Source organism: Chelonoidis abingdonii, chromosome 3 (genome assembly GCF_003597395.2).
Source record: "Chelonoidis abingdonii isolate Lonesome George chromosome 3, CheloAbing_2.0, whole genome shotgun sequence".
Lineage (NCBI taxonomy): Eukaryota > Metazoa > Chordata > Testudines > Testudinidae > Chelonoidis > Chelonoidis abingdonii.
In genome coordinates, this window is record NC_133771.1 from 107,537,972 (window position 1) to 107,564,875 (window position 26,904).

A 26,904-nucleotide genomic window follows, 5' to 3' on the forward strand; every position below is an offset into this window, starting at 1 on the left:
GTGTAATTAAGCAACAAAATGATAATGCAGATATTGGGAAAATCCACGACAATCTAGACTATAAACAGAAATTATTCACCATTCAGTCATATAATACCTTTTACTATATTTGTGCCAGTATGCTTTACAATAGAGTATACATTTGCATTTAATTTATGTTTGCCATTTGGAATACTGTTTTGGCTATGCATTTCTCACACATTTTTATAGTGAAACAGCTATAAAGTAAAGTAAAGAAGCAACAGAAATATTTCAGAATTACTGTTTCTGGTCAATATATGATTAATTTTACAAAAATGTAATTAGAAGTATTCAGTAAGTGGATTTATGATGATTGTTGGGTTCAGCAGAGCTGAGTGAGTAATTTGTAATAAATAGTTTTTAAGATTTCACCTCTCTCTTCCCCTACATGAAATGTTATGTCTACATGAGGAGGTTCCAAACAGCTCTTCGTGAATACCTGAACTTCAAAATTTGCAATATGTTGGTAACATAAGTTTCATGATATTTTCTTTGTTTGGATGATTTATCTAACTAAGCAATACAGTATAAATTTTGAATCTTACAATCAAACAAAACTTGAACTTCATGTTGGAAAATATTTGAAAATTCTAAGTTAATTTTTTTGTAAGTATTTGTTAGCAAAGTTTGATTACATGTTCAATTTTTAAATTCTTACTAATATTCACTGAACTTGTTTCCACTATTCATTATGTATGTTTACTTTTGCTAACAAATTACCCTATAGTTTAAGACTAATTTTCACCCATTCTTCAGAGGATGTGAATATCACTTATGGAAAGGTTCTAATCTATGCTGTATGGAAATGTGAACATCACACTGTCTGCTTTACACACATCCTTCCCATATAGTCTCATATCTTACTGTCTGTGATAAACCAACATGGTATTCCGTTCCCTTCTTATACAATACATTTTCTCTACTTTGAGCTGGGACAGGTATTTGTGCCTTTGTTCTAACTTCTGCACGCTGAATTCACTTTAAGTTTTAACACTGTGCAACAGCATGAAAACAAGAATGCCACAATGAATCAACCATATAATAGAGAATGTGATATATAGGCAATGATGCACAACGTGATGAGAACTTGCCAGTTGTATATACATCTTAGGAATGCTTATCTAATAGGTACAGGCAGGATCATTAACACACCTCTATGGTAGGATATCTATATATTGGCTGGCGAACAACAAAGAGTTATTTTACTTATAACGTGGTTTAATGATTAAAAATTACTTTTATAAATGTAAATTTCAGAAATGTGTTAAATATTTTCAACAGAAAATAGGTTTCTTTGGAACAAAGAAAATGGGATGAACCTGCAGAAAGAGAAAGGGACCAGAAGAAACAGTATTCTGCTTCTGTTTATGGATTTCCCTGCATCTCTGTCCTTCACTCCCCAAAATGAGACATGTAATGTAATAGGCCGAGTCAGCGTAGATTCCTCTTCCCAAATCACCTGGAGGGAGCAGGAATTGACAGGAGGGACTTAACTCCTTTTGAATAAAAATGTCTGTTTCTCAAGTAAGGTTTGGATGTGGCACATTGCTCTGTTTGGTGAAGAGGCTTTATGGTACCAAATGTGTATGCTAATTAGGAAATTATTACATGGATTGAAAACTTCTTCCACCAGTTATATCATAGGTGTTATCTAAGCCATTTGATAAATATGAAATTTTACAGAACTAGCAGTATAATTCTGAAGATATATACACATGTGTTGTGGATGTTGTGTTGCCCAAGACTAAAAGCTGAATGCCAATATCTAAAAAGTAACTAAGGGGGATAGTCCTCTATAAATTCATCTTCATACTCCTACTTCAATATCTATGTACCTATGCTTATGTTCCTGCCCCCTTTGAAGTAAATGGGAACTTTGTCATTCATTTCAATAACGCTTTGCTATTGACTTCAAAGAGAGCAGGAGAAGGTCCAGCAGTTAATTGACAAATCATGGAGGTAACTGGATGTAGGCAACAAATTTGCATTGAACACATCTGAAAACACAGTTGTTTGCCTAGGGAAAGATTCTGAATGTTCTGTGTTATATTAACAATCAGGAAAATTAAAATCCATATTCTACAGTTTATGGTCCCCTCCTCTCGAATAATTACCCCATGTGGCGCTGGACATCTTACTTCTGCCTCTGTTTGTTCACTGTGTAGAAGAGTAGAATCTGGTACTAATTCAGAAGACTGTTCCTTTTCATATTCAGCTAAAAATATAACACATGATTCAATTCACCATTATGTTTTTCATGAAAATGATGCAATTAAGAATGCAGATAATAAAAATGTGAATGGTAGTGATATTATTATTATCTAGTTAACACTGAGACATTAACTTTGCCAGTCAGAAAATATATTGCTTTTTTTAATTAAAATTTTCTAATTAACTCTAGTCTTTAGCATAGTTGTGACCACTACAATCATAAATGCTCAGCAAATATTAAAAAAGGATTAGACATTTATATGAGTGAAGAGTAGCATGTGTGGTTATAGCCACTATATTTCAAAGACTATCAAAAAGTACCATGCTCACTGCTAGTAATGTATAATACCACAGAATAATATAAGAGTGTCATGACATGAGGTAAGGACAGATCTACTGAAGTTATTTTGCACAGCTCATGAGGTTTGTTATGAGATTTCTTTTTCACCTTTCCCAAGCAGTAAAGGCTGCTGCTGAAGATTAGATCCCAGATATCAACCTTTGGGCTATTCTGGTTAGGGAATTTCTATGTTCTAAACACCAGCATCATCACTTATTTAGAAAAGAAAAATTAGATAACTGTAATTCTTATTCTCTGAAGAGATAATCCCAGTGGATTTCTACCCTTGAATCCATGCTTCCAGCACATAGCAGACAGATATTCCGTAACTGGAAAGCTCTGAACCAAGAGGGAACCCCTAGCAGCACTGTGTGCATCACTATACCAGAAGGGCTCCCTACGCTGCTCCCTATGTTCTACAATCAGCTTTTAGTTTAGTTATGTTTTGAGATTCAGGATGCATCAGTGTTCTACAGAAGTTGTTTTTAAAGGCTAGGACCAAGTGGCAAATTCAGAGTTTGTACTGGAACTGCTGTTTTAACTGGCATTCCTCTTTTAAATCCTTAGAATGGCATTGAATTATTGGGGAATGAGATATCTCCACTGGAGAGGGAAAAGGTTGTGTAACTTCAACAGGTAAGTTAATGTTTAGGAGCCTGAGATTGCTGAGTCCAGGAGCTATTACCAAGTGGAAGTTTCAGATGCCTGTGAACTATTTTGATGCTGTGGGAGCCCCAAAGAGCTGCCAAGATACTATGTGAACCAGGTGGTTGTTTGCGGGGGGGAGGGAGGAGGTGGTGAGTGAGGAAGGAGGTGGTTGGTAACTGCAAAGATACTGTGTGAACTGGAACGTGAGACTGCAGTGGTGATACTTTTGAAAAGTACAAAGTGCTACATGTTAACATGATATTTTATTCATAATTTCTGCATCACAGTAAGTTCTTGATATGTCATGTGTATTGTATAAACATATGTATTCAGAGTAATAAAGCAGAATAGCATGGTAAAATCTTGGACCAACAGTTAAACCCACACCGGTATACCAGGAAGAGAGCAGTAAACTTACTTTCACCAGCCACATAATTAGCAGGAAAATAGCCTTGCTGTCCATTTGCTAGGCTGCCAAACCACCAGTTATCATTATCTTTGTATAACACTTGGATAATGTCACTGCGATGGATGGTTAGCTCATCTGATCGATGCGCTGTGTAGTCATAAAGAGCCACTACCTAAAAGAGAGATAAGACCACCACATCTTTATCACAACTGTGCCACAGAGAAAAAAGCCCAACATTCACTTCCTCTTGCAGAAAAGCAGCTGAAACCAAAGCTGCACTTTGGTAAAAGCTGAGGCTGTCTCAATTTTTGCTAATGGGATCAGGGGTGGTGGGAACGCAGCAGGAGAAGCAAGATAAAGGACTGTGGGATTGAAGAAATGGTTAAGAACACTCAATACACTAAGATTAGCTTCAAAACAGCAGCTGCTAGTTTTATAAGCAATTGACTTGTTAAGAAAAAAAACAAAAAACCCTTAGTACATTCACTTTCTCAGAATTGTTACACCACTTTCAGATCCAATTCTGTGTGTGTGCACACTAAACATATATGTTTGAATAAATACTTCAACAATATGACTGTTTTACTAGATAGAAAACTCCAATGGAACAATTTCATTATAAAGCTTTATTCTGATCCTTTCATTTATTTGTAATGTTTTGTTTTGAAACAAATATCTGTTATAAATATTTGTACATTGGGTCCACATATTATCTACATAATAAAGCCATTTGCCTTTGAAACATACTGCATTGCTGCATCAATACTTCCACTAGAAAAAATTTTAATAGGCTTCTCCCACCTTTCATAATACATAGAATACACAACCACCAATCACAGCCTTTCCGACTGCCCTGAAAATAAAAATACCATGGATCATTTCTTATTTAGCTTCCACAACTATATGAACAGGGAGTGATTTCTGTCCCATTTTGACCAACAAAAGAGTAGAAAAGAGTAAAAACAATAGAAGAGGTCTGAACAGATAGGAATCTCCACCCTCCCCAAGACATAATTATGTTATATTTTACACTAACTATTTTTGCCACCAAAGCATACCTGTATATCAAAAACAGCGACCAGGAAGAGTAAAGAAATTGAAAAGGGAATGCTTCTATAATCGTAAGTTTAGTGTGGTACTTTGTGATTTGGCCAGCCTCAAAGGATTAAGATCAGTTTAGCTACTATTAGACAGGAATCTATCCAAACTTTCACTGCCACTAGCATATCTAAGGCCTGGTCTACACTAGGAGGTTAGGTTGAATTTAGCCACGTTAGATCAATTTTATAATGAATGCGTCTACACAACCAACCCCTTGCCACCAACCTAAAGGGCTCTTAAAATCGACTGCTGTACTTCTCCCTGACGAGAGGAGTAGCACTAAAATTGACCTTCCTGGGTCAAATTTGGGATAGTGTAGATGTAGCGCTGTGAAATTCAATGGTACTGGCCTCCTAGAGCTATCCCAGAGTGTTCCAATGTGACCGCTCTGGACAGCACTTTCAACTCTGATGCACTAGCCAGGTACGCAAGAAAAGCACCGGGAACTTTTGAATTTCATTTCCTGTTTGGTCAGGGTGGCAAGCTCAGCAGAGCAGGTGACCATGCAGTCTCAGAATCGCAAAAGAGCATCATGGATTGAATGGGAGATACTGGATCTGACTGCTGTATGGGGAGAAGACTCTGTGCAGGCAGAACTCCGAATCAGCAGAAGAAATGCTGATATATATGCCAAAATCACATAGGGTATGGTGGAGAAAGGCTACACCAGGGATGCACAGTATTGCGTGTGAAAATTAAGGGGCTAAGGGAAGCTTACCAAAAGACAAATGAGGCAAATGGTTCCAGGTCAGAGCCCCAGACATGCCGCTTCTATGATCAGCTGTATGCCATTCTAGAGGGGGGAACAAACCAGTACCCCAACACTCTCCATGGACACCTGGAAGGTGACAGCCTCAGGTAACATGAATGAGGATTTTGTGGATAAGGAAGAGGAGGAGGAGGAGAATGAGCAGCAAGCAAGCAGAGAATCCATTCATCCCAGCAGCCAGGACCTTTTTCTCACCCTGGAACCAATACCTTCTGGGACCCTGAAGGCACCTCTGGTGAGTGCACATTTGTAACAAAACTACAGGGGTTAAAAGCAATTGTGTTTAATGTTTGATTTTCCCGGAGCAATTGGGATGCATTCACGGCCAGCACAGCTAATGGAAAAGTCTGTTTACATGTCTGGAGATGGAGCGGGAATCCTCCAGGTACATCTTCATGAAGCTCTCCTGGAGGTACTCTGAAAGCCTTTGCAGAAGGTTTCTAGGGAGGGGTGCCTTATTTTGTCCTCCATGGTAGGACACTTTACCACGCCAAGCCAGCAGCAAGTGGTCTGGAATCATTGCAGTACAAAGCATGGGAGCGAAAGGTCCTCCTTTTTGGTCGCATTCATGCAACATTCAGTCTTTATCTTTCTGTGTCAGCCTCAGGAGAGTGATATCATTCATGGTCATCTGCTTGAAATAGGGGAAGTTTTGTAAGGGAACAGTAATCCCCTCTGTTTGGTGATCCCCGACACATTAGAACCCGGGCATGCTAGGCTGTTTGCGCTTGGCTAAAAGGGATCATCCCAGAGATAGTCACACTGAGGAGAGGGTTGTGCTGCACATCCACCCCAAAACTGCAGCCCCTCCTTTTAAATGGCATATACAACCAGCATTGGTTGCTATGGGAAAGGAGGGTGCTGCAGTTTGAAATCATTCCCACGTTATGAACACAGAAGAAGCCAACCCCATGTACCTCGAAATCTGCTGCCCAGCCATTTGTGATGTGTCATCATACTGGCAGGCGCTCAATATAAAAGGCAAAATGCAACCTTGTACCTAAAACACGTGCTGTTTGCTGTGAATTTCTTGATTCACTGTTAAAGAGTCTCCCTTTTGTTCTCAGAAAAGTATCTTCTGTAAACTCTACTCTCCCTTTCTTTTCCTCCCTCCAGCTGCAAATGTTTTTATGCTCCCCGCATCAACTCTGTCCCTGAGGTTATCGCAGATTAGAAGGCGAAAAAAAAGCACTCTCAATGACATGTTTTCAGAGCTCATGCAGTCCTAATGCCCTGATAGGGCACAGCTGAATGCATGGAGGCATTCAGGGGCAGAGGCCAGGAAAGCATACAGTGAGCGAGATCATAACACACAAGAGGAGATGCTGAGGCTAATGGGGGAGCAAACAGACATGGTGAGGCATCTGGTGGAGCTGCAAGAAAGGCAACTAGACTACAGACTCCTGCTGCAGCCACTGTGTAACTACCTGCCATCCTCACCAAGTTCCATATCCTCCTCACCCAGACATCCAAGAATGGGTGGGAGAGGGGGAGAAGGCTCCGTGCACCCAGCCACTCAACTTCAGGCTATGGCCCAAACAACATAAGGCTGTCATTCAAACAGCTTTGATTTGCAGTGTGGCTACAGTAAGCAATGTGGCCTTATCCTTCCCTCCTCCCGCACCCCGTTATCAAACCCTGTGTACAATCGGGCTTCCTTTTACTAGTCAGCATTGCCAGTGATCTCAAGGTTATTTTTTAAAAAATAAATAAAGAATGAATGGATTCAGAACAATAGGGACTTTATTTCCTGTACCAGCTGTGGTCGAAAGGGGGACGGGGATTGGCTTACATGGAAGTACATTCACCAAAGGGGGTGGGTTTGCATCAAGGACAAACACACAACTATCACACTGTAGCCTGGTCAGTCATGAAACTATTTTTTAAAGCCTCTCTGAGGCACAGCTCTCCTCGGTGTGCTCTTCTAATTGCCCCCGAGTCTGGCTATTGAAAATTGGCCAGCAGGCAATCTGCCTCAACCTCCCACCCCACCATAAACGTCTCCCCCCTTACTCTCACAGATATTATGGAGCACACAGCAAGCAGCAATAACAGTGGGAATATTGGTTTTGCTGAGGTCTAACCTACTCAGCAAACTGCGCCAGTGACCTTTTAAATGCCCAAAGGCACATTCTACCACCATTCTGCACTTGCTCAGCCTATAGCTGAACTGCTCCTTACTGCTGTCCAGGCTGCCTGTGTATGGTTTCATGAGCCATGGGAGCAAGGGGTAGGTTGGATTCCCAAGGATAACTATTGGCATTTCAACATCCCCAATGGTAATTTTCCAGTCTGGGAAGAAAGTCTCTTCTTGCAGCTTTTCGAACAGCCCTGAGTTCTGAAAGATGAGAGCGTCATGCACCTTTCTGGACCATCCCACGCTGATGTCGGTGAAACAGCCCTTGTGATCCACCAGTCCTTGCAACACCACTGAGAAGTACCCTCTGCAGTTTATGTACTCTTTGGCAAGGTGGTCCAGTGCCAAGATAGGGATCTGCGTTCCGTTTATCACCCCACCACTGTTAGGGAACCTCATTGCAGCAAGGTCATTCACTATGGCCCGCACATTTCCCAGAGTCACTATTCTTCTTAGCAGAAGAGTACTGATTGCCCTGGCTACTTGGATCACAGCAGCCCCCACAGCAGATTTGCTCACTCTGAATTGATTCCCAGCTGACCGGTAGCAGTCAGGCATTGCAAGCTTCCACAGGGCTATTGCCACTTGCTTCTCAACTGTCAGGGTAGATCTCACCTTGGTATTCCTGCGCTTCAGAGTGGGCGAAAGCAACTCACAGAGTTCCATGAAAGCGGCCTTATACATGTGAAAGTTTCACAGCCACTGGGAATCATCCCATACCCCCAACACTATGCGGTCCCACAAGTCTGTGCTTGTTTGCTGGGCCCAGAATCGACGTTCCACTGGATCAACATGCTCCAATGCCGCCATGATATCCCAACTGACAGATCCCGTGCCTTCAGGAATGTCTGTACCCATGTCCTTCTCACAACCTTCCTTGTGCTGGCGGCTCCTAGCTAGGCTCTGCACATACTGCAGGATAATGCCCGAGGTGTTTGCAATGCTCACAAAAGCAGCGTACTGCCGAGCGGGCTCCATGCTTGTCATGCTATGGATAACCCAGGAAAAAAGGTGCAAAATGATTGTTTGCTGTTGCTTTCAGGGAGGGAGGGAGGAAAACTGATGACATGTACCCAAAACCACCTGCAACAATGTTTTTGCCTCATCAGGCACTGGAAGCTTAACCCAGAATTCCAATGGGCAGTGGGGACTGTGGGACAGCTACTCACAGTGCACCACTCCGTGAGACGATGCTAGCAATGATATTGAGGACGCACTCCACCGACCTAATGCGCTTAGTGGGGACATGCACAATCGATCGTATAAAATCAGTTGCTAAAGATTGACTTCTATAAAAATCGATCTAATTTCATAGTGTAGCTATGCCCTAAATTACCAAAGAAACTGAGTAACCGAATACCTCCCTCTCAATTATACCTCTCCTCTCCACATCAGGAAAGGCAATAATATGATCAAAACCAACACTGCCAGTGTAAAATTTAGATGGATGCAGCTTATATGATCACATCCAGCAAGAGGTGCTCTCACAATACCAACTAACTGAGAAATGCCAGGACTCCTTGGAGATAATACTGTGAAAACCAATAGGTCACTTAAGGTAAAAGGAACATAACTTGAGGTAAATATTCAACAGAATGCACAAAATGAAAGGCAGACCAGAAGAAAGTGCTGTGTATTTTTGCAATGTCTTATAGAAAAATGTTCAGTAGTTATTCAATATCTGAAAAAAATCACAAAAATCTAATGACTTGACAAACTTGCAAGAAACTTGCTTAAAAGAAAAGCAAGACAAATAAAAAATTTAGGTACCATTGTACCCTGAATTGTGATTGGTTTAGGAAAATTAGGGAATTACTGATTCAAAATAAAAGTGGAAGTTACCATTATTTTCATTATCCCGTTAGAGATATCTGAATCACAGCTGGGCAAATAACTGATTTTTTGGTTTGCTGGCAGAAAAAAAATTATGATTTGGGTTGAATCAGACCCCAAAATTCCAAAAGCTTTCAGGAAATCACAAAAATATGTTCTGGGTAAAACAAACAAAAAAAACCCCATGTCCCTCAGGCAAAATGTTTGGTTTCCAGGCATTTTTAAAGGGCTAGATTTACGAAACAGTCAGAGAAGGAGAAGTGATAGCGGTGGTATAGATTAACATTTCCAAAATTATACATACAATGTGGCAGGTATTGAAACAATAAACAATTGCACAATACGTACTCTCTCTTGCACTGGTGTAGAATTATTTGCTCCTCTCATACATGTTGTAACCAGAAGGTCATCACTCTAAAATAAGACACTATTTTAACAGTAGCATGCAATATTTTGGTAAGGATAGTTTTCAAAATGAGCACTTGTCAGATACTGTAAACACAGAAATGCACTGTAATAAATATTAATTTTTGTTTTTCTAAGGCAAAATGCAAGTGATATTGGATAATATTTCTAGCAGTACTGATTAAAAGATATTTAGGAGAAGATTTAATTAAAACTTCTTTGCTATATGCCACTAAAGACAACTCCTTATGGTAAGAAAAAAGGCTGTTAATGAGTAGTCATTCTGAGCTTGCCTGAATTACAAACTATACAATGTTGGCTCATTGATTTGAAACAAACAGCCTTTTCACTGCTGGTCTTAACAGCACTTTGCTGCCATTATACACGATCATTTCACTGCAATAAATGGAATATTAGATATAACTAACATTTTAGAAATGCTACAAGTGTGCTTAAATTTGGAGATACCAGTACCTGGAAAGTTTGATATAATTCAAGTAGCAGAACTACAAACCTTTGGCAGATTTCTCCGAATTTAGAAGCATTCACTGAAGGTAGATTTAGAATTGAATAAATATGAAAAAACTATTTTTCTCCACTATACTGAAAGTAGTTCCCTCATAGTAACTGAATCGATATAAAGCACTTGTCAGTGCTACTGAAATAGCGAAGGTATCAATTGCCAAAGGAGAAACCAGATTCTCCTGAATTTTGTGTGTGCTGAAGAGGGCATATTAAAACTCAGAACAGAAACATTGTGCACATGTGTGCCAGCATGTAACCAGGGTGAAAGGGACTAAGATATTTTAATGGAAGAATCAACAATGGGCATTTGGAAGTGATGTTTTCACCCACAGCAGATTGTGCTAAATTACAAACCAGTTTAAAATTTATGAGAAATCTCATTCAATCTCCATTTCTTCCATCTCACACTCACTTCAAATGTTTTCAGCACTTAACTTTCTCTCTTTCCTTTTCTTTTAAAAAAAGGTCTTAACTTTTTTTTTTCAGACAAATGAATGCACATCTTAAACGTGATGCTGCTTTTATTTTCCCACTACTGTTTCTATTAGGCTCTCAGAACGTCTTTTTCAAAGGACCATCATTACAGCAATCTTCAACAAGGAGAGCAGAATTTATGGGCTCCTCTGAAATCTCAAGTGACCTGCATTCCTCCCCTTGCAAAAGTATAATGCACTTTCACATGATGACTAGTCTTAATTCATCTAGGAGAGGGATACTTGGTAACCATGAAACTTAAGCTTCTCTAAACTCATCTCCAGTTCATTTATGAGATACAATATATAATATGCAATATGGCTTTACTATATTGACCATACATTAATAAAGTATCAAAGCAAATAGCTGCAATCCATTTTTACATTTTACTAACATATCTATACCTACTACCAAAGTGCTACTGAATTTTTGTAGAGTACACACAGAGTAATAACCCTTTAGGTCTCATCTGATAAATATATAGGCTCTGAACACATCACATCTGTATTACAGTACAGTTTAAGTGGCTTGTAAATGGCATACTGGTAGTTAACACAGCATGCAGGTTTCAGCCTATTCCTCATCTTTCATTCTCCGAGCAGAGAGAACTCTGCAGGCAGCATGCTTAGCCTGGAGGGTGGGAGTTGTTGCTCAACAATGATTCATCAGGATGATTATTATTAATATTATCTATGTAACTAGTTCAGGAACTTATACAGCCCCCATTACAATATTGAATGTTTCTCTCTCTTTTTTGTAAGGTATTTGTATTCTGTAGAAGGTCTCATCAAGTTCTCCTTACACTGAGGTGAGCTGTTAGGAAATAATATTCTCAAAGCCACGAGCCACCCCCCATAATATTTTGAATGCTCTCCGATGTTGTGCTAAACTTTTATTACAACATGAACCCAAGGAGTTTCCACTTGAAGGAGTATGCAGTATGTTTTTAAATGGTGTATGTGACAGTGTTTGTACAGCTCCCATCCAAGTCAGAGTGAGAGTTCAAGAAGAGTTATGACCACAGCTGCATGCTTCAAACACAGGATTGGTAGCAGGATAGGGTCTGCTGTGGTGAATAAGTAATTTCCCCAGTACACTTAAGCTCCGATCTAAATTTCAAAATAATACCATGGAGATGTAACTGGCTCCGTCAATACTTTTAAAGCATGACTCCTTTTCACAGTGTCAATAAAACATAATTTTTTCAGAACTGTCCTAAAGCCTTGGACATATCTAGCTCCAGCATGATTCTTAACACATCTCCTCTTCACTGTAAAGTGAAAACAATTCAACCATGTTGTATTCAGATTCCATGATACTGCTATTTTTGGAGTGTAGATGGATGTGTTCAGAGGAGTTGGAGCTAGCACACTAGGAGCCAGCCCACCTGAGAGAGACAGGGTGAAAAAGCTAACTGGGAATGCCCTCTTTTGCCACATTAACCTTAGCTGAACAAAGCCTTTGTGAATATTTAAGCCAGGGATCGACAATCTTTCAGAAATGCTGTGCCGAATCTTCATTTATTCACTCTAATTTAAGGTTTCGTGTGCCAGTAAAACATTTTAAGATTTTTAGAAGGTCTCTTTCTATAAGTCATAATATATAACTAAACTATTGTTGTATTCAAAGTAAATAAGGCTTTTAAAATGTTTAGGAAGCTTCATTTAAAATTAAATTAAAATGCAGAGCCCCTCGGATCTGTGGCCAGGACCCAGGCAGTGTGAGTGCCACTGAAAATCAGCTCGCGTGCTGCCTTCGGCATCCGTGCCATAGGTTGCCTACCCCGATTTAAGCCCTTCCATGGAAGAACACCCATAGATGTACCAGTTGGTTGGATTTCAAGACCCTTAAGTATTAGTACTTCAGACTCTAGCTTACCTGACCAATCACAGCATATTCTAAAATTGAATTCTGCCCAGCAGAACATAAAAAAGAGGCACTTGCCAAATGACAACCAAACTTGCTGATGAAGCTAAAAGGGCTCCCTTGGAGGAGGGTGACCGCTCTTCTGGAGGCCATTAGGCTTATGTGTGGTTCTTTTTCCATTGTTTTGCATAAACCCTACTTCCCATTCTGCACCAGGGTTCAGTCAATCCTACAGCCAGCACTCTATTTTATTCTTAGGCATCAGAGATACAGGGGCCACAGGGCTATTCCCCCTCCCACACTTTTTAAACAGGGGGTACCATGCCCCCTTCTTTTTAAAATGTAGCTGGGGGGGGAGTGTGCCATAGTCTGGCCTGGGTGGCTGGCTGGCACCTGGGTCCCACTCTGCATCATGCCATGTGCCAGTAACTAGGCCCTCATCTGCCAGTGGCTCATGTGGCATTGACTCCTCTGAGTGCGAGGAACTATCTGGGTCTGGGAAGCAGGACAGACCCATCCCTCGAAGGCTTTGGGCTCACCAGCAGGGACGGTAAGGTAGGAACTGGGGGAAGGGGCTCTGGGAGACTCAGGCTGTAGTGGGGGGCACCAGTGACTCATTTTCCCTCCCCTAGGTTGCAAAACCAGGCTTTAGTGCTTTATTCCCAAAACCAAGAAAACTACATTGAGCACATGGTCAGTAAAATCATGGAATCACAGAACAGAGTGCCCGATCTTTGTTGCTGGCATGAGATTTAGGAAAGAATACTGGTAGAACTGTGTCCTGGTTAATGTGAAATTGGGATACTACCTTGGGTAGGAATGCTCGGTGAGGGTGTAGCTGCACCTTGTCCTTGTAAAAGACTGTGCAGTGGGGCTCGGAAGTCAAGGCTCTGAGCTTGCAGACCCTTCTGGCCGAGATTATGGCCATCAGAAAGGCCACCTTCCACGAAAGGAAGGTTGCCAGGGCTCAAAAGGAGGACCCATGAGTCGGAAAGGACCAGGTTAAGATCCCACTGAGGAACGGGCTGCCTCACTAGGGGTTAAACCTTTCCAAGCCCTTAAGAAAGTGGCCCACTATGGGATTGCTAAAGACTGACCTGCCCACCACTCCTGGGTGGAAGGCTGAGACGGCCGCCAGGTGTACCTTAATAGATGATATCGCCAACCCCCGTTGCTTCAGGTACAAGAGGTAGTCTAGCACAAGGGGAATAGAGGCTAGCTGCAGGGAGGTACCTTTCTGCAGGGACCAAATGGAGAAACGCTTCCACTTCGCCAGGTATGTTGTGTGAGTGGAGGGCTTCCTGCTCCCCAACAGAACTTCCCTAACAGAGTCCGAGCACTGCAGTTCAAGCTGGTTCAGCCATGGAGTTTCCATGCCATGAAGTGGAGGGAATCCAGGTTGGGATGTTGTACTTGGCCGTGATCCTGTGTGACAAGGGCTGGGAGCATAGGAAGGGCCACTGGTCTGTCCACTGATAGGTTCAGCAGTATGGTGAACCAGTGCTGTCGGGGTCACACTGGTGCTATGAGGATGACTGAAGCCCTGTTCTGCTGGATCTTGAGGATCACTCTGTGTATGAGCAGGAAGGGTGGGAATGCATATAGCAGGTGACACAGTAGGTGAAATGCATCCTCTGTGGAGCCGTGGCTGTGGTTCTGAAAGGAGCAGAACAGCTGACACTTTCTGTTGCTCCGCATCGCAAACAGGTCCATGTGGGGATAGCTCCACCTCCGGAAGATCGAAAGGGAGGTGTCCACTCTGAGTGCCCACTTGTGAGTGTTGAACGTGTGGCTGAGGTGGTCCACTAGTTCATTCTGTCCTCCCGCCATATATGAGGCCTGTAGCTGGATGCAATGTGTGATGCAGAAGTCCCACAGTTGGAGAGCTTCCTGACACAGGGGAGAGGAGTGAGCACATCCCAGTTTATTTATATAGAACATCACTGTGGTGCTGTCTGTCAATACTGAGACACATTTGCCCTGAAGATGGGCCTGGAATGTCTGGCAAGCCAGCGAACCACTCCCAGCTCCCTGATGTTGATATGGTCACAACCAGAACTATCACTGCATATGCCTTGAGTTCTGATACTGCCCAAGAGCATTACCCAGCCCATCTGTGATGCACCTGTGACCAGTGATAGTGAGGGCTGAGGCTTGGCGATACGTACTTCTGCACAGACCACTTGAGGTTGAAGCTACCAGCTGAGCGACTTGAGAATCTTGGGCGGAAAGGTAACCAGTCTGTCCAGGGAGTCCCGGTTGGGTCTGTATACCCTCACCAACCAAGCCTGGAGGGGGCGAAAGCACAACCTGGCCTGCTGCACTACATACATGCAGGCTGCCATATGCCTCAGAAGCTTCATGCAGTTTCTGGCCGCAGTAGTTGGGAACTGGTGGAGGCTGTCGATGATGCCCTTGATGCTTTGGAACCGGGACTCAAGTAGGGAGGCTTTGGCCTGAGTGGAGTCCAGGAGAGCTCCAATGAACTCTATCTTCTGGACTGGGACCACTGTAGACTTGGGAACATTCAGAATGAGCCTCAGCCTGCTGAAAGTGGTTCATGCCAGGGCCACATGCTCCAGCATTCGCACTCAGGAATTGCCCTTGATGAGCCAATCGTCCAGGTATGGGAAGACCTGTACCCAGCATTTACGCAGGAAGGCTGCCACAACTGCCACGCACTTTGTGAACATGTGTGGGGCTGTTGAAAGTTCGAATGGTAGTATGATGAACTGATAGTGCAGGACGCTGACTATGAATCTCAGGAATCTCCTGTGTGCCAGAATAATCAATATATGAAAGTACGCGTCTTTCAAGTTGAGGGTGGCATACCAGGATCCAGGGAAGGCATTCAAATGGGAGGACTGCCAGGAGTTCCAAGACCTGTAGCAATGAGGTACACCTCACTGTGATGCCTGTAGCCATGGTTCATGTTGCTGAGTCAGAGGAGTCCAGAGCAGCCTGGAGGGAGGTTCTAGTCACCACCCTGCCCTCTTCCAGGACTACAGTGAATTTCTGTCAGGATTCCAACGGAAGCAGTTCCTGAAATTTAGAGAGGGCATTCCACGGGTTGTACACATAGCAGCTAAGTACTGTCTTCTGGTTGGAAATTCGAAGCTGGAGCCCCCTGATTGAGTATACTTTTCAACCGAAGATGTCCAACTTCTTATCATCTTTATTCTTAGAGGCGGCCCCTGCAGCTCTTTGTGGTTTGCTGCATCCACTACCAAGGTTCCGGGACAGGGGGAGGGGGTAGAGTGAAGAGGTGCTCGTACCCCTTCTGAGGGACAAAGTAATGCCTCTCTACTCCTCTGGCCGTTGGTGGTATAGAGGGTGGGGTTTGCCAGAGAACTTTCTGGTGTTCTGAATGGCTTTTTTAAGTGGCATTGCCACCTTGGAGAGACCCTCTGGGGCGAGTATGGCCACCATTCAGTCTGAGTCTTCCACTACCTCCTCCGTTGTCATGGTGAGGTTCTGGGACACTCTCTTAAGGAGGTCCTGGAGGGCTTTCATGTCCATCACCAGAAGGGACATGGTAGTGTCCGCCACTGCCTTGTCAGGCAAGGAAGATGATGAGGTTTAAGGTGAGATGCGGTCTTCCTGCCCCTCCGGTTTCCTGGTGACTTGCTCAGGGATATCCATCGTCACTGCTACTGGTGGTACGGAAGCCACCATCATTGGCGTCTCTGACCTTGTGCTCGATACGGGAGGCCCGGAGTCTGAATCTTGTGGTGGGTCCTCGGGAGCCCTGGATTGATATGGGGAAACAGACATTGCAGAAGATGTGGCATAGGCATTGGAGACCACTGATGTTGCCCTGGAGCCATGCCCTTGGCCCTAATGGTAAATGCTCCTCTTGCTCACTTCCTGTTGTTTCTTTCCTTCCTTCTGCCCACACACTTAATCTCTCCCCAACTTTCTGCCTCTTAATATCCTCTTTCCTTTCACTTCCCAGTTCTTCTTTAACTTCTCATGTTCCTAACATTCCACTGTCACTCCAGTCTCTGGAACTGTAATGGGATGAGCACCAACGGATTTTGTATGCTGGCTTCTGGTTGCTCCATTCCCACACATTCATGAAAGCACAAACAATAGTTCTGTTTGAAATTAACTCCCCAGTCGTGCAATGAGCCTCATGCACTTGGACAGCTAAATCAACATACAGTTTTACTGAAATCAGTTGAGATCGAGGTGGGCACAGAGGTCCACATGTGTGGAATTCATTGCAGAACTGGGGACAAAGAAAGGGGTTACAGTCTAAAATCAACATCCGTTGTCCCTCAGTTGTGGGAGAGAGAGCTGCAGTTGTGAGGCTATTAGAATTGACGTTTTCTGGAGAACTTTCCAAGTTCGTCTACTGTAATTAGGAAGTTAGTTAGGACCTCATACTCCTAAAAAGCTTGAGCCATAATAAAGAAACAACTAAGGGGAAGAGTAAATACATAAATATTTTGCTGCTTTCCAGAACACAGTCAAGTGGAGACCAAATTACATCATCACCATGTGTCATAAATAAATAGTTAAGGGTTAATGTCTCTTTACCTGTAAAGGGTTAACAAGCTCAGTGAACCTGGCTGACACCTGACCAAAGGACCAATTGGGGGACAGGATACTTTCAAATCTTGGTGGAGGGAAGTCTTTGTTTGTGCTTTTTGGGTTGTTCTTTGCTCTCTCTTGGGATTAAGAGGAGCCAGTTGTGCAACCAGTTTTCTCCAATCTTTCCGAAACAGTCTCTCATGTTCAAAATAGTAAGTAATAGCTAGAAGGCGGAATAGTCTTTTTGTTTGTTTTCTTTATTTGCAAATGTGTATTTTGCTGGAAGGATATTTTACCTCTGTTTGCTGTAACTTATGCTTAGGCTAGAGGGGAGGGAGTCCCTCTGGTCTATGTAAAGCTGAGACCTGTAAACATTTTCCATCTTGATTTTACAGAGATAGCTTTTAATACAAGAAAGAAAAAGTAAAAACTTTCTTTTTTAAGAATCTGATTGATTTTTTTTTCTTGTGCAAGACCCAGGGGAATTGGGTCTGGACTCACCAGGGATTGGTGTGGGAAAAGGAAGGGGGGGGAAGGTTAATTCCTCTCTGTTTTAAGATTCAACGAGTTGAATCACAGTGATCTCAGGGTAACCCAGGGAGGGGAAAATCTGGGAGGGGGAAAGGAGGGGGAATGGTTTATTTCTCTCTGTTTTAAGACCCAAGGGATTTGGGTCTTGGGGTCCCCAGAGAAGGTTTTTGGGGGATAGAAAGTGTACCAAAACACTATATTTTTGGTTGGTGGCAGCATTATCAGATCTAAACTAGGAATTGAGCTTAGAGGGGTACATGCAGGTCCCCACTTTCTGGACGCTAAAGTTCAAAGTGAGAATAAGACCTTGACACCATGGCACCTGACAATGGAGCTATTTAAAGTGTTTACAGCTGCTTCTTATATTAGCATTTTCAGTGATACTGGGTGGTGAGGGCTGTGCATGTGTGCACTGGATTATTCATGCACCTTTACTGAGCACACATCCAGAAGATTTGGACCTTAAGTAGCATTCATTGCGTCTAAGAGGAGAAGCACTCTATGTATAAAGGAATTGTATATGCATTTATTGTCATCTTTCTTGACTATATTGCTATGTTTTATTTCTACTACTCAACACATATACTTTAAATCCCAATATCACAACTTAAGGGAAGAAATAGGAAAACATTTCTAATGATAAAGTTTGCTTATGCATTCAGGTGCCATTTTTCTTTGATTTACAAACAGGTTCTTCACTACAACAGAGTAAATATGTGGACTGTCTTCCTTTACCAATTAAGTATTAACTAACCCTTTTACACCTTCTGCCTTTCTTTAGTTGGATAAGGAGCTTTCCTCTAATTAACCTCAGTCAGACATTACATATATAATAGCCTTGCCTCTGAACAGATGCATCTTGTCAGGATCATAACAAGGGCAGTGGGGACCAAAGATAAGAGCAGGGTCAAATCTGAGGCTGAGAGTAGCGGAGGAGTTCATAGTCAAGTTCCAGACCAGGGTTAATACCTAAAATCAGAGTCTGAGATAGGTTTCAGGGTCTGGGTCAGGAGGCACGGTCCAAATCAAGCCAAGGTCAAAACCAGGAGTTTGAGAGCAGGAAGCAAAAATGGTTGTGGCAGTTACAGGAGATCTGTGCTGTTGTCAGGACACTTCCTAGAATGCCCCTTAGATTTATATAGGGTAGGGAGCCAATCAGGAGCCATGAGGCTGCTGCCTGATGGAGCCTGAGGGCAGGGACTTCTTGTGGTCTTTGTTCACAGCTGGTCATAGAGTGTGAACCAGTTACAACTGCTGCGGGTGGCAGCGTGGAGGTGTTTGCTGCCTACCAGCTCTGCGGGCCTGATTCAAGACCCGCTGGGCACTCTCTGCTGGCGCATATTTGTCCGGATAGGCTGCCATGAGGTCAGGGGCATGGATTTTGGATGCTGACTCCCAGGATCATCCTCTAGGGCACAGTCCTCCAGCCTGCAAGGTACCAGAGGGAGCTGCATTTGATTTTCAGCTCCAGTATTTCACAGACTTCATACTCGTGCTCTTGGATCAGCTCCAAAGGAGGCAGTGGTTGGGCCCAGTGAGTGAAGGGGTTGTCAACATAGATTTTTAGCAAGGATACGTGGAACACTGTGTGGTTCTGGTGGGATCTGAATAACTGAAACCTCATGATCACTGCGCTGATTATCTGGCTGATGGAATACGGCCCAAGGTATTGGTAATCCACTTATGACAAAACCAGTCAGCGTGGATGTGTTGAGCTGTTAGTCAGACTTTTTGCCCACTGGTGATCAGCAAACCACTTGTAAACTTCCTTGGCCTTGTCTATACGTGCCTTGAGTTATTCTTGGACATCATGGATCAAATACACCCACTCAGCGGCTACAGGATTGGTGGAGGAGACAAATGCAGCTGGGTGGAAATGGGGGTGGAGGCCACAGTTTGCATAGAATGGATTCTGCATGGTGGACATATGATCCGCGTTATTGTAAGCAAACTCTGCTTGGGGTAGGAAGCTCAACCAGTTCTCCTAGTGGAAATTAATAAAGCACCACAAGTATTGCTATAATACTTGACTGCTTCCTCAGACTGACTCTCAGTTTGTGGGGGAAAAGCAATGGATGTGTAAGCACAGATCCTAAGTAATTGTAGGATTTTGTTCCAAAACCACAACACAAACTGCAGACCCTTATCAATTGTGACTTGCTCTGGGAGTCCATGGAGACAGATCAGTGTCCTTGTTAGACACAGGGAGCTTGACTATAAAGTTCAGGATAATGGTTGCCCACAGCCTGCACGGGCTCTCAGAAGACACTAGGATGTTGAAGGGTTTTGAGCGTGACATCGTGGTGCAGGCATGTCTCACAGAATCAACATACAAGTCCATTATTGTGTGCACTCAGGACCACCAGAAGAAGTGGACAGGCAAACAGAGAGTCTTGAAGCTACCCAAATGGCTTGCTAATGGTGAGTCATGACAGATTGATAGTACTTCTAACTGAGGGGGTCCCAGCGGAATGTTCAAGTAGCCCTTGACAGACAGCAAGCCATCCGGGACCTACTGTTGACCTTGGCTTGCTGCCTCAAATTTCTTGGGAAGGGGCTCCTTCTCTGCAGCTGAGTGGATTACTGACATGAAGTCCTGAGGAACTGCAGAGTCCAAGAAGTTCGGAGCTTAAGAATTGGTGGGAGGGGCTCAACATAGGGGGGCTCTTGGCTGGTGAGATATTTCCCTTTTTGAGATGAGGCATTGGCGGTCTTGTTTTGGGCTCCTGAGTGGTACATGATGGTGAAACTGAAGCATGCAAAGAACAGGGCCCAGCGAAACTGCATCTGGTTAAGGGTCTTGGCTCAGCAGTAGTCGTTAGTTTTTACGATCAAAGTAAACCTGTCCTGGGTACCAAGCACACTCCAGATAGCAGCAACACTCTTCTAAAGCTGCTTTGAAGTCTAGAAGCTCCTTAACTAGACATTTCTGTTCAGCTGCAGTGAACTTCTATGAATAATACACACAAAGCAAGAGGTGCCATTGGGGAATCACCTCTTTGAGAGAGTACTGTCCTAATTGCCACATTGGAGGCATCAGTCTTGACACAAAGGGTCATATTGGGTTGGGATGAGCCAGGATTGGGGTGGGGAAATGCTCATTGGGCCTCTGGAGACCAGCTGAAGGTGGTATTTTTGAGGAGAAGTGCTGTCAATGGGATGATGTGGCCTGAAAATCCAGAGATGAACAGCCTATAAAAGTTAGTGAACCCAGGAAGTATTGTAGCTCCTTGATATATTTCAGGTGGGCACCAAGGCCTGTACTGCCTCCACCTTTTTGGAGTCCACTTGGAAGCCCTTGGGGGAGAGGATGTAGCCCAGGAACTCCATGAAGCACTCGTCAAAGATACATTTTTCCACCTTTGCATACAGGCCATGTTGGCACAGCCATTCCAGGACTGACTAGATATGCTTGGTGTGTTGCTTGTGATCCTCAGCAAAGATGGAGATATCATCTATGTAGACTACAACATACTGATCTAGGATGTCATGGAAGACCTCGTTCATGAAGTGCTGGAATGTTGCAAGGGTATCTGTGAGGCAAAACCGCATTACTGGGTACTTGTAGTGGCTATAACAGGTTTGAAAAATCTGTCTTCCACTCAGCTCCAGCTTGGATTTGAATCAGGTTGTAGGTCCTGTGACATAACACTCCATATTCTTTATGGAAATATACTTATTATATGGAAATGACATAACAGATGTACTTTATGCAAGATGCCACATGTAAGATATCATTGGAAAGGTTATGATTTCCTGAATGTGTTTATCCAATTTGTGTGCATGTATCATTTTTGTATCTGAAGTTGGGAATATTGACCATGCCTCTGTATTTCAAATATGCTACGTTGGATGAGGCCAAACAATGTTAGTGGCTTACTGAAGAAATGACACAAGCATAAGGATTATCCCAGGAACTGTGTGCAATAGAAACCCCTCAGCTATAGCTCTACACAATGGGAACTGTTAGACCCAGGTCAGATAACTCTATACAATGGCAACCATTTGACCTAGGTCATAGCAAAAAAGCTTTCCAGTAAGTTGGGGAAAGATATAAAAGATGGACAATGACAACGTGAGGGGCCTCACTCTCCCTACAACAACACACTTGAAAACACCTGAGGAACAAAGAATGAACTGTGAAAAGTGATGGTCTCAGGCTAAGATCTTTAGTGTGTATATGAAAACCTGAGAAAGCCAAGGCAACTGGTCTCTTAAGAATCTGCCTGCTTGTTTATCACTCAGGATGATAATCTGCTAATTTGCATTCTACCTATCTAGTGTGTCAAGCTTAGTTTGTGTGTTTTGTTTAATTTGCTTAGTAATCTGCTTTGTTCTGTTTGCAATCCCTTGAATCACTTAAAATCTGCCTTTTATAGTTAATAATTTCTTTCTGTTTACTATTAAATCCAATTTATGCAATTTCTTACTGGCGGTGGGGAGAAGGTATCGTGCATATCTCTCTTCACATTGAGGAAGAAGGAGAATTTTATGAGCTTGTGCTGTACAGACATTTCTATACAGTGCAAGGTAGCAGTATTTTGGGTTTGTCTCCCAAAAGGGGTGAGCATGTGAGTGCTGGGGAAGCCCTCTCACACAGAGCTGACTTCAGTCTGTGTCTGCAGTGGGGTGTGGCTCAACCTGTGTGTGTGTGTGCACTACAAGAGGCCAGAAAGCCTAATTCAGCAAAGCAGGGAGAGGGAACCCAGGCTGGCTGAGCAGGGGAGGCTCAGTTAAACCCCAGCATATCAGATGGCACCCTGGACGAGGTGTGGGTCCAACCTGTCACAGGCCCCTCACAACTCAAGTTTTACCTGAATACCTGGGTTGATTGCAAATGATCCAGTAGTTCGGGAATAAGTGGAAGAGGGGTTTTGATTCTTGATGATAACCTGACTGAGGGCCTCAGAATCCATACATAAGTGCAGGGTTCCATCTTTCTTTTTAACAAACAGAACCAGGGCCCTGGTGGGAGAGGTAGATGGCTGAAAGAAACCCTTAGGCAGATTCTCCTGGAGATAAGAATGCAAGGCAGCCACCTCAGATTCTTATATCACATATATATGGCCAAATGGCACCTTGACCCATGGATACAGCTCAATCAGGCAGTCATAATACTAATGGGGTGGTAGGGTGTTAGCATTCTACTTCTCGAAGACGACACCACAGTCATTGTATTTGGGGAGCAGTGCCAAAATCACTCTGGTGATGGTCCCACCTGACCCAAGCGAGGGCCCACAAGCGGGAGTATCTTGGTTCCAGGGTTTGTCAGGTGGTGTACATAGGTAGACTTGCTGGCAGAACTCAGAAAGGAAGCTAACTTTGTGCTCATGACAAAGAACGTGTGGCTCATGAATTGTCACCCACAAAATGAAAAGGATTATTGGGAAGTGTGGTGAGTGGATCATCTCAAAATGAAGGGCTTTCGATGGTCCTGAATGACAACTTCTAAAGGCACTGTTTCCTGTATCATTGGCCCCAACAAGAAGAGTGGACCATCTATAGTTTCAAGTAGAACAAGGACCATCTTTGTTCATACCAGAATACCCAAGGACTGGGCTGTATCAGCATCTATAAAGTTGTCTGCTGCACAGGAATCTACCAGTGCCCACTGTGGAGGAATTTGGTAAAGCTCTCCTGTAACATGGTGGCAGATCCAGACTTTGGCCACAGGGAGCACTCATTGTGCCTGAGATGTGCATCAGTGAAGAGTAGGGGGGATATTATCTTGGAGTTTGCCCAGGCCACGCCCCCTCTACTGATCCTGAGCATAGTCATTTCCTCAACAGGGCCATGCTACCGATCATGATGGGCAGTTGCATGGCTAGATCCTCAATAGAAACATAGCTCATGGCAGCGATGGCACTTCTTTCCCTCAAGGGTCACATGGCAGTGGGTGGTATCCAGCGGCTTGGGTTCAAGGTCCAGGTTGGAGATGGGTACCAATGTACGCCAGTTGGGTGGTGGCCCATATTCCTTCCTTTCCTCATGTCTCTTGTGGAGCCTATTGTTGATGCATATGATGAGGTCGATGAAGGCATCTAGGTTGGCTGGGGACTCCACATGAGCTAGTTCATCCTTAATTTATTCATGTAGCCTCAATCAGAACTAGTAGATCTGGGCCATTTCATTCCATGCAGTATCTGAGACATCTTCAATAATAAGAATGAGGGGACATTAATTTTGTGTGGAATATAGGTGACTTTGGGATTAAGATGACTGATGATCCTCAAAATGAAAATTGTCTGAGAAATATCAAAGTTAGGTTATTACCTTGAAAATGGAAAGCATCCTTAAATTAACACTTAATATTGAATCTTAATATATACATTCCATGTATACACAAAGGAAAAAAAAGAGAAAGTGTTAATAGTTACATTAAAATGCTATAAGCATAGAGAAAGTAGTAACATCGTAAAATACTGTAGTGGGCTTTGGTCTTAATTAATACATCTAACATCCCGAGACTACTGTAAATGTTACTTCCTTGGGTTTCAAATGAATATGATCCTTGTTTGATTATAGCCCTTCAGAATTTAATGAGCATGAGAATCTATAATCTGCCTAGAGGAAAAACTGTGCCAGGCTGTACTTTATTGAATCCTACAGTGTACAGAGAACAGAAATGCAAACACAGCTGCCTCAGCAAAGCCTACAGAGATAAAGAAAGAAAAAAATAAAAGATGAGTTCAGAAGTACGTGAAATAATCCAGCTCCTGAGATTAATCAAATACACAGCAAAACTATTTGATCTATTTTGTCCTTAATTGGCAACATTTACTTTCTTTCTTTAAAGAATATCACTTCCATGCTATTACAACTTTATTTATAACACCACCAAAAAAAGGGTTAACGAAAATATACTCAATCCCACGAAGTTTAACAGAAAACTGCTAATTTATTTATTAATCCCTTCCCAAAATGAGTCAGTGCTACAGATACTTCTAAGGGTTGCTGTAGCAGAAAAGCACTGATATACATGTTGAATAATTCATATTTTTTCCTAATAATTGGCTAACATCTAGAATTAAGTATGTATAAAATACACAAACAATAATAGTCACTTAGCCAACAGAGAAAAAGATGAGTGCAAAACTATATTTTCAGCATTGTTTTTCAAGAGAAGTCTTATTTATCACATAAATACACATTACAAAGACACATTAAAGGATTTTGTGAAGGAAAGGTCTGAATGAGATAGAAATAAAAGGGTGGAACATGTTCTGGGAATTAAGGGCACAACCTAATTTATGTCCCTTTCCGATGAACCCTCTGGAGGCCAGCAGCTGGCATGCAATTACCATATCACATTAGGTCAGGACATTTCGACTGCAGGCACCAGGGGGTTAACATCCAAGTGCAGTAGGCCCATTTTTTTAGGGGCAAAACACAAAGTCTTAAGAACACTACCTCTTCTACAACTAGTCCCTCCTTGGTATTTTAAAAAAAACATACTTTAATGATTGTACAGTTGTAGTTAACTAAGTTTATAGAGGTTGGGAGTTCTTTTGTGTTGGGAGAGAAGGATCAGGACAGAGCATACATCATCACCAACCAATTCCTATATGTACAAGAAATATACAGAAGATGTTAGTGATTTCACTTTGGTTACCATAAGCCAACCAGTACAAACAGTGCTTGAAATAAGATGTAGGTGAGCTAATGGTAAAAAACAGCTGCAACTGATCCAATAGCCAATTTTAAGTTACAACATTTTCCCCTCCTGACTTAGTATTGCCCATATTCCTGCTAAATACCAAGAATACAGAAATGTGATTCTGACATATTCATTTCTAAACAATATGAGAGAGAGCGAGAGAGAGAGAGAGAGCGTGCATGAGCGTATGCGAGAGGGAAGACTATATTTCACCTTTAAAAAAAAATACATCTGACCTCTATATCAACATGAGGTAAAAGCCTACACAGCCATGAAAGTTTCCTTAAAGATACTTCCTTTTATTCACAAAAGGAAGCAAGAAATCTTTTCTACAAAGTAATTTGTGAAGAATGTCATTTTATAGTTTAACATTATCAATTTTTTTAAATGCATAAATAGAATTCCTTACCGTCTGTAGTCTGACTGATGGTGTTCGGCTAAGAGAACTTCCTACTGGGCTGAAACTCCCTGTGAAAAGACAAAGCTGTGAATTTTTGCTTGTTATCCTGTTCTAATAAACCGCTTTATTTTAAAAACATTATGTTAGCAGGACATGTTTCACAAAACTTTAATGAAAAGAAGCACCATCTTTCTGTTGCAACTACGCATCCTTCAGTCAGTAACAGTTGGAGGGTTTATCTAACTGATAGACCTGACACAAGGTTAGTTAATCCAACATTTCCATTCAAATGATTCGGAGCAATAGCACAAGCAATGTCCACATGTCACCTCGTGCTCAGAACAGACACTATTATCTAAGCTACACTGCCTTTCTTTTCATTGTATTTCTGAGTAGTGCATACACAGTTTTCAGTCAGAAATCATCACAAAACCTCTCAAAGGAATTACTTCCTTATTTTATCTGAATGAATAAGTATGTCTATTCAGTATCTCTCTTTGATCATCTGACTTCCTACCACAACGCATCTTGATGTTTATTTTATTCACTCTTTATACAGTGCATTTGAAAAAGTGCTACTTGTAAATTTGTTCCTTTTGAAATTATTACATTGGCTAAGCTCAAGAAAATCCTTTCATCATCTATGGATTTATCTTATTGTTACTGGTTTCTTCTACTGTGTATCTTCTAAGAAAACATCTTTAAAAGATAGAGACATCTGAAAATTGCTAAACATGACAATACTTAAATGCTATATCTTTGCTCAAGATATTTCATCTTTCTTTTTTTTTCAAGCAGGTGGAGCAGAGGGCGGCCAAATAGCACAGATTTAAGATCACCAGCTTTTTGCCATGAGACACAAGGGTTCAAATCCTAGTTTAGGTTTCAAGTAAAAATGACTTCTAAGGTCTCACTCTAGTTTCCAACCACAAAACCCAACTCAATTTAGCACAACAGGTAATATCTGCTCATAAGGAGCCCAGAGTTTGAATAATGGGGATTTTTCAGGTTAAGATTCAGATCCATTGGCACAGATCCTTA

General features: G+C 42.4%; 1 protein-coding gene across 6 annotated transcripts in view; it reads right to left on the reverse strand.

The window, feature by feature from the left end:
- The window catches only part of AHI1 (Abelson helper integration site 1), a 183,021-nt gene that overhangs the window by 34,442 nt on the left and 121,675 nt on the right, over window positions 1–26,904 (reverse strand). For 4 of the 6 annotated variants that reach the window (XM_075063973.1, XM_075063970.1, XM_075063972.1 and 1 more), the window contains 4 exons: window positions 25,873–25,931; window positions 9,818–9,883; window positions 3,639–3,801; window positions 2,136–2,236 (listed from right to left, as the gene is read on the reverse strand). In XM_075063973.1, coding sequence (XP_074920074.1) covers window positions 2,136–2,236; window positions 3,639–3,801; window positions 9,818–9,883; window positions 25,873–25,931 — 389 coding nt within the window. The remainder of the gene's footprint in view (window positions 1–2,135; window positions 2,237–3,638; window positions 3,802–9,817; window positions 9,884–25,872; window positions 25,932–26,904) is intronic. The other 2 variants (XM_075063971.1, XM_075063974.1) reach the window with 2 other exon arrangements.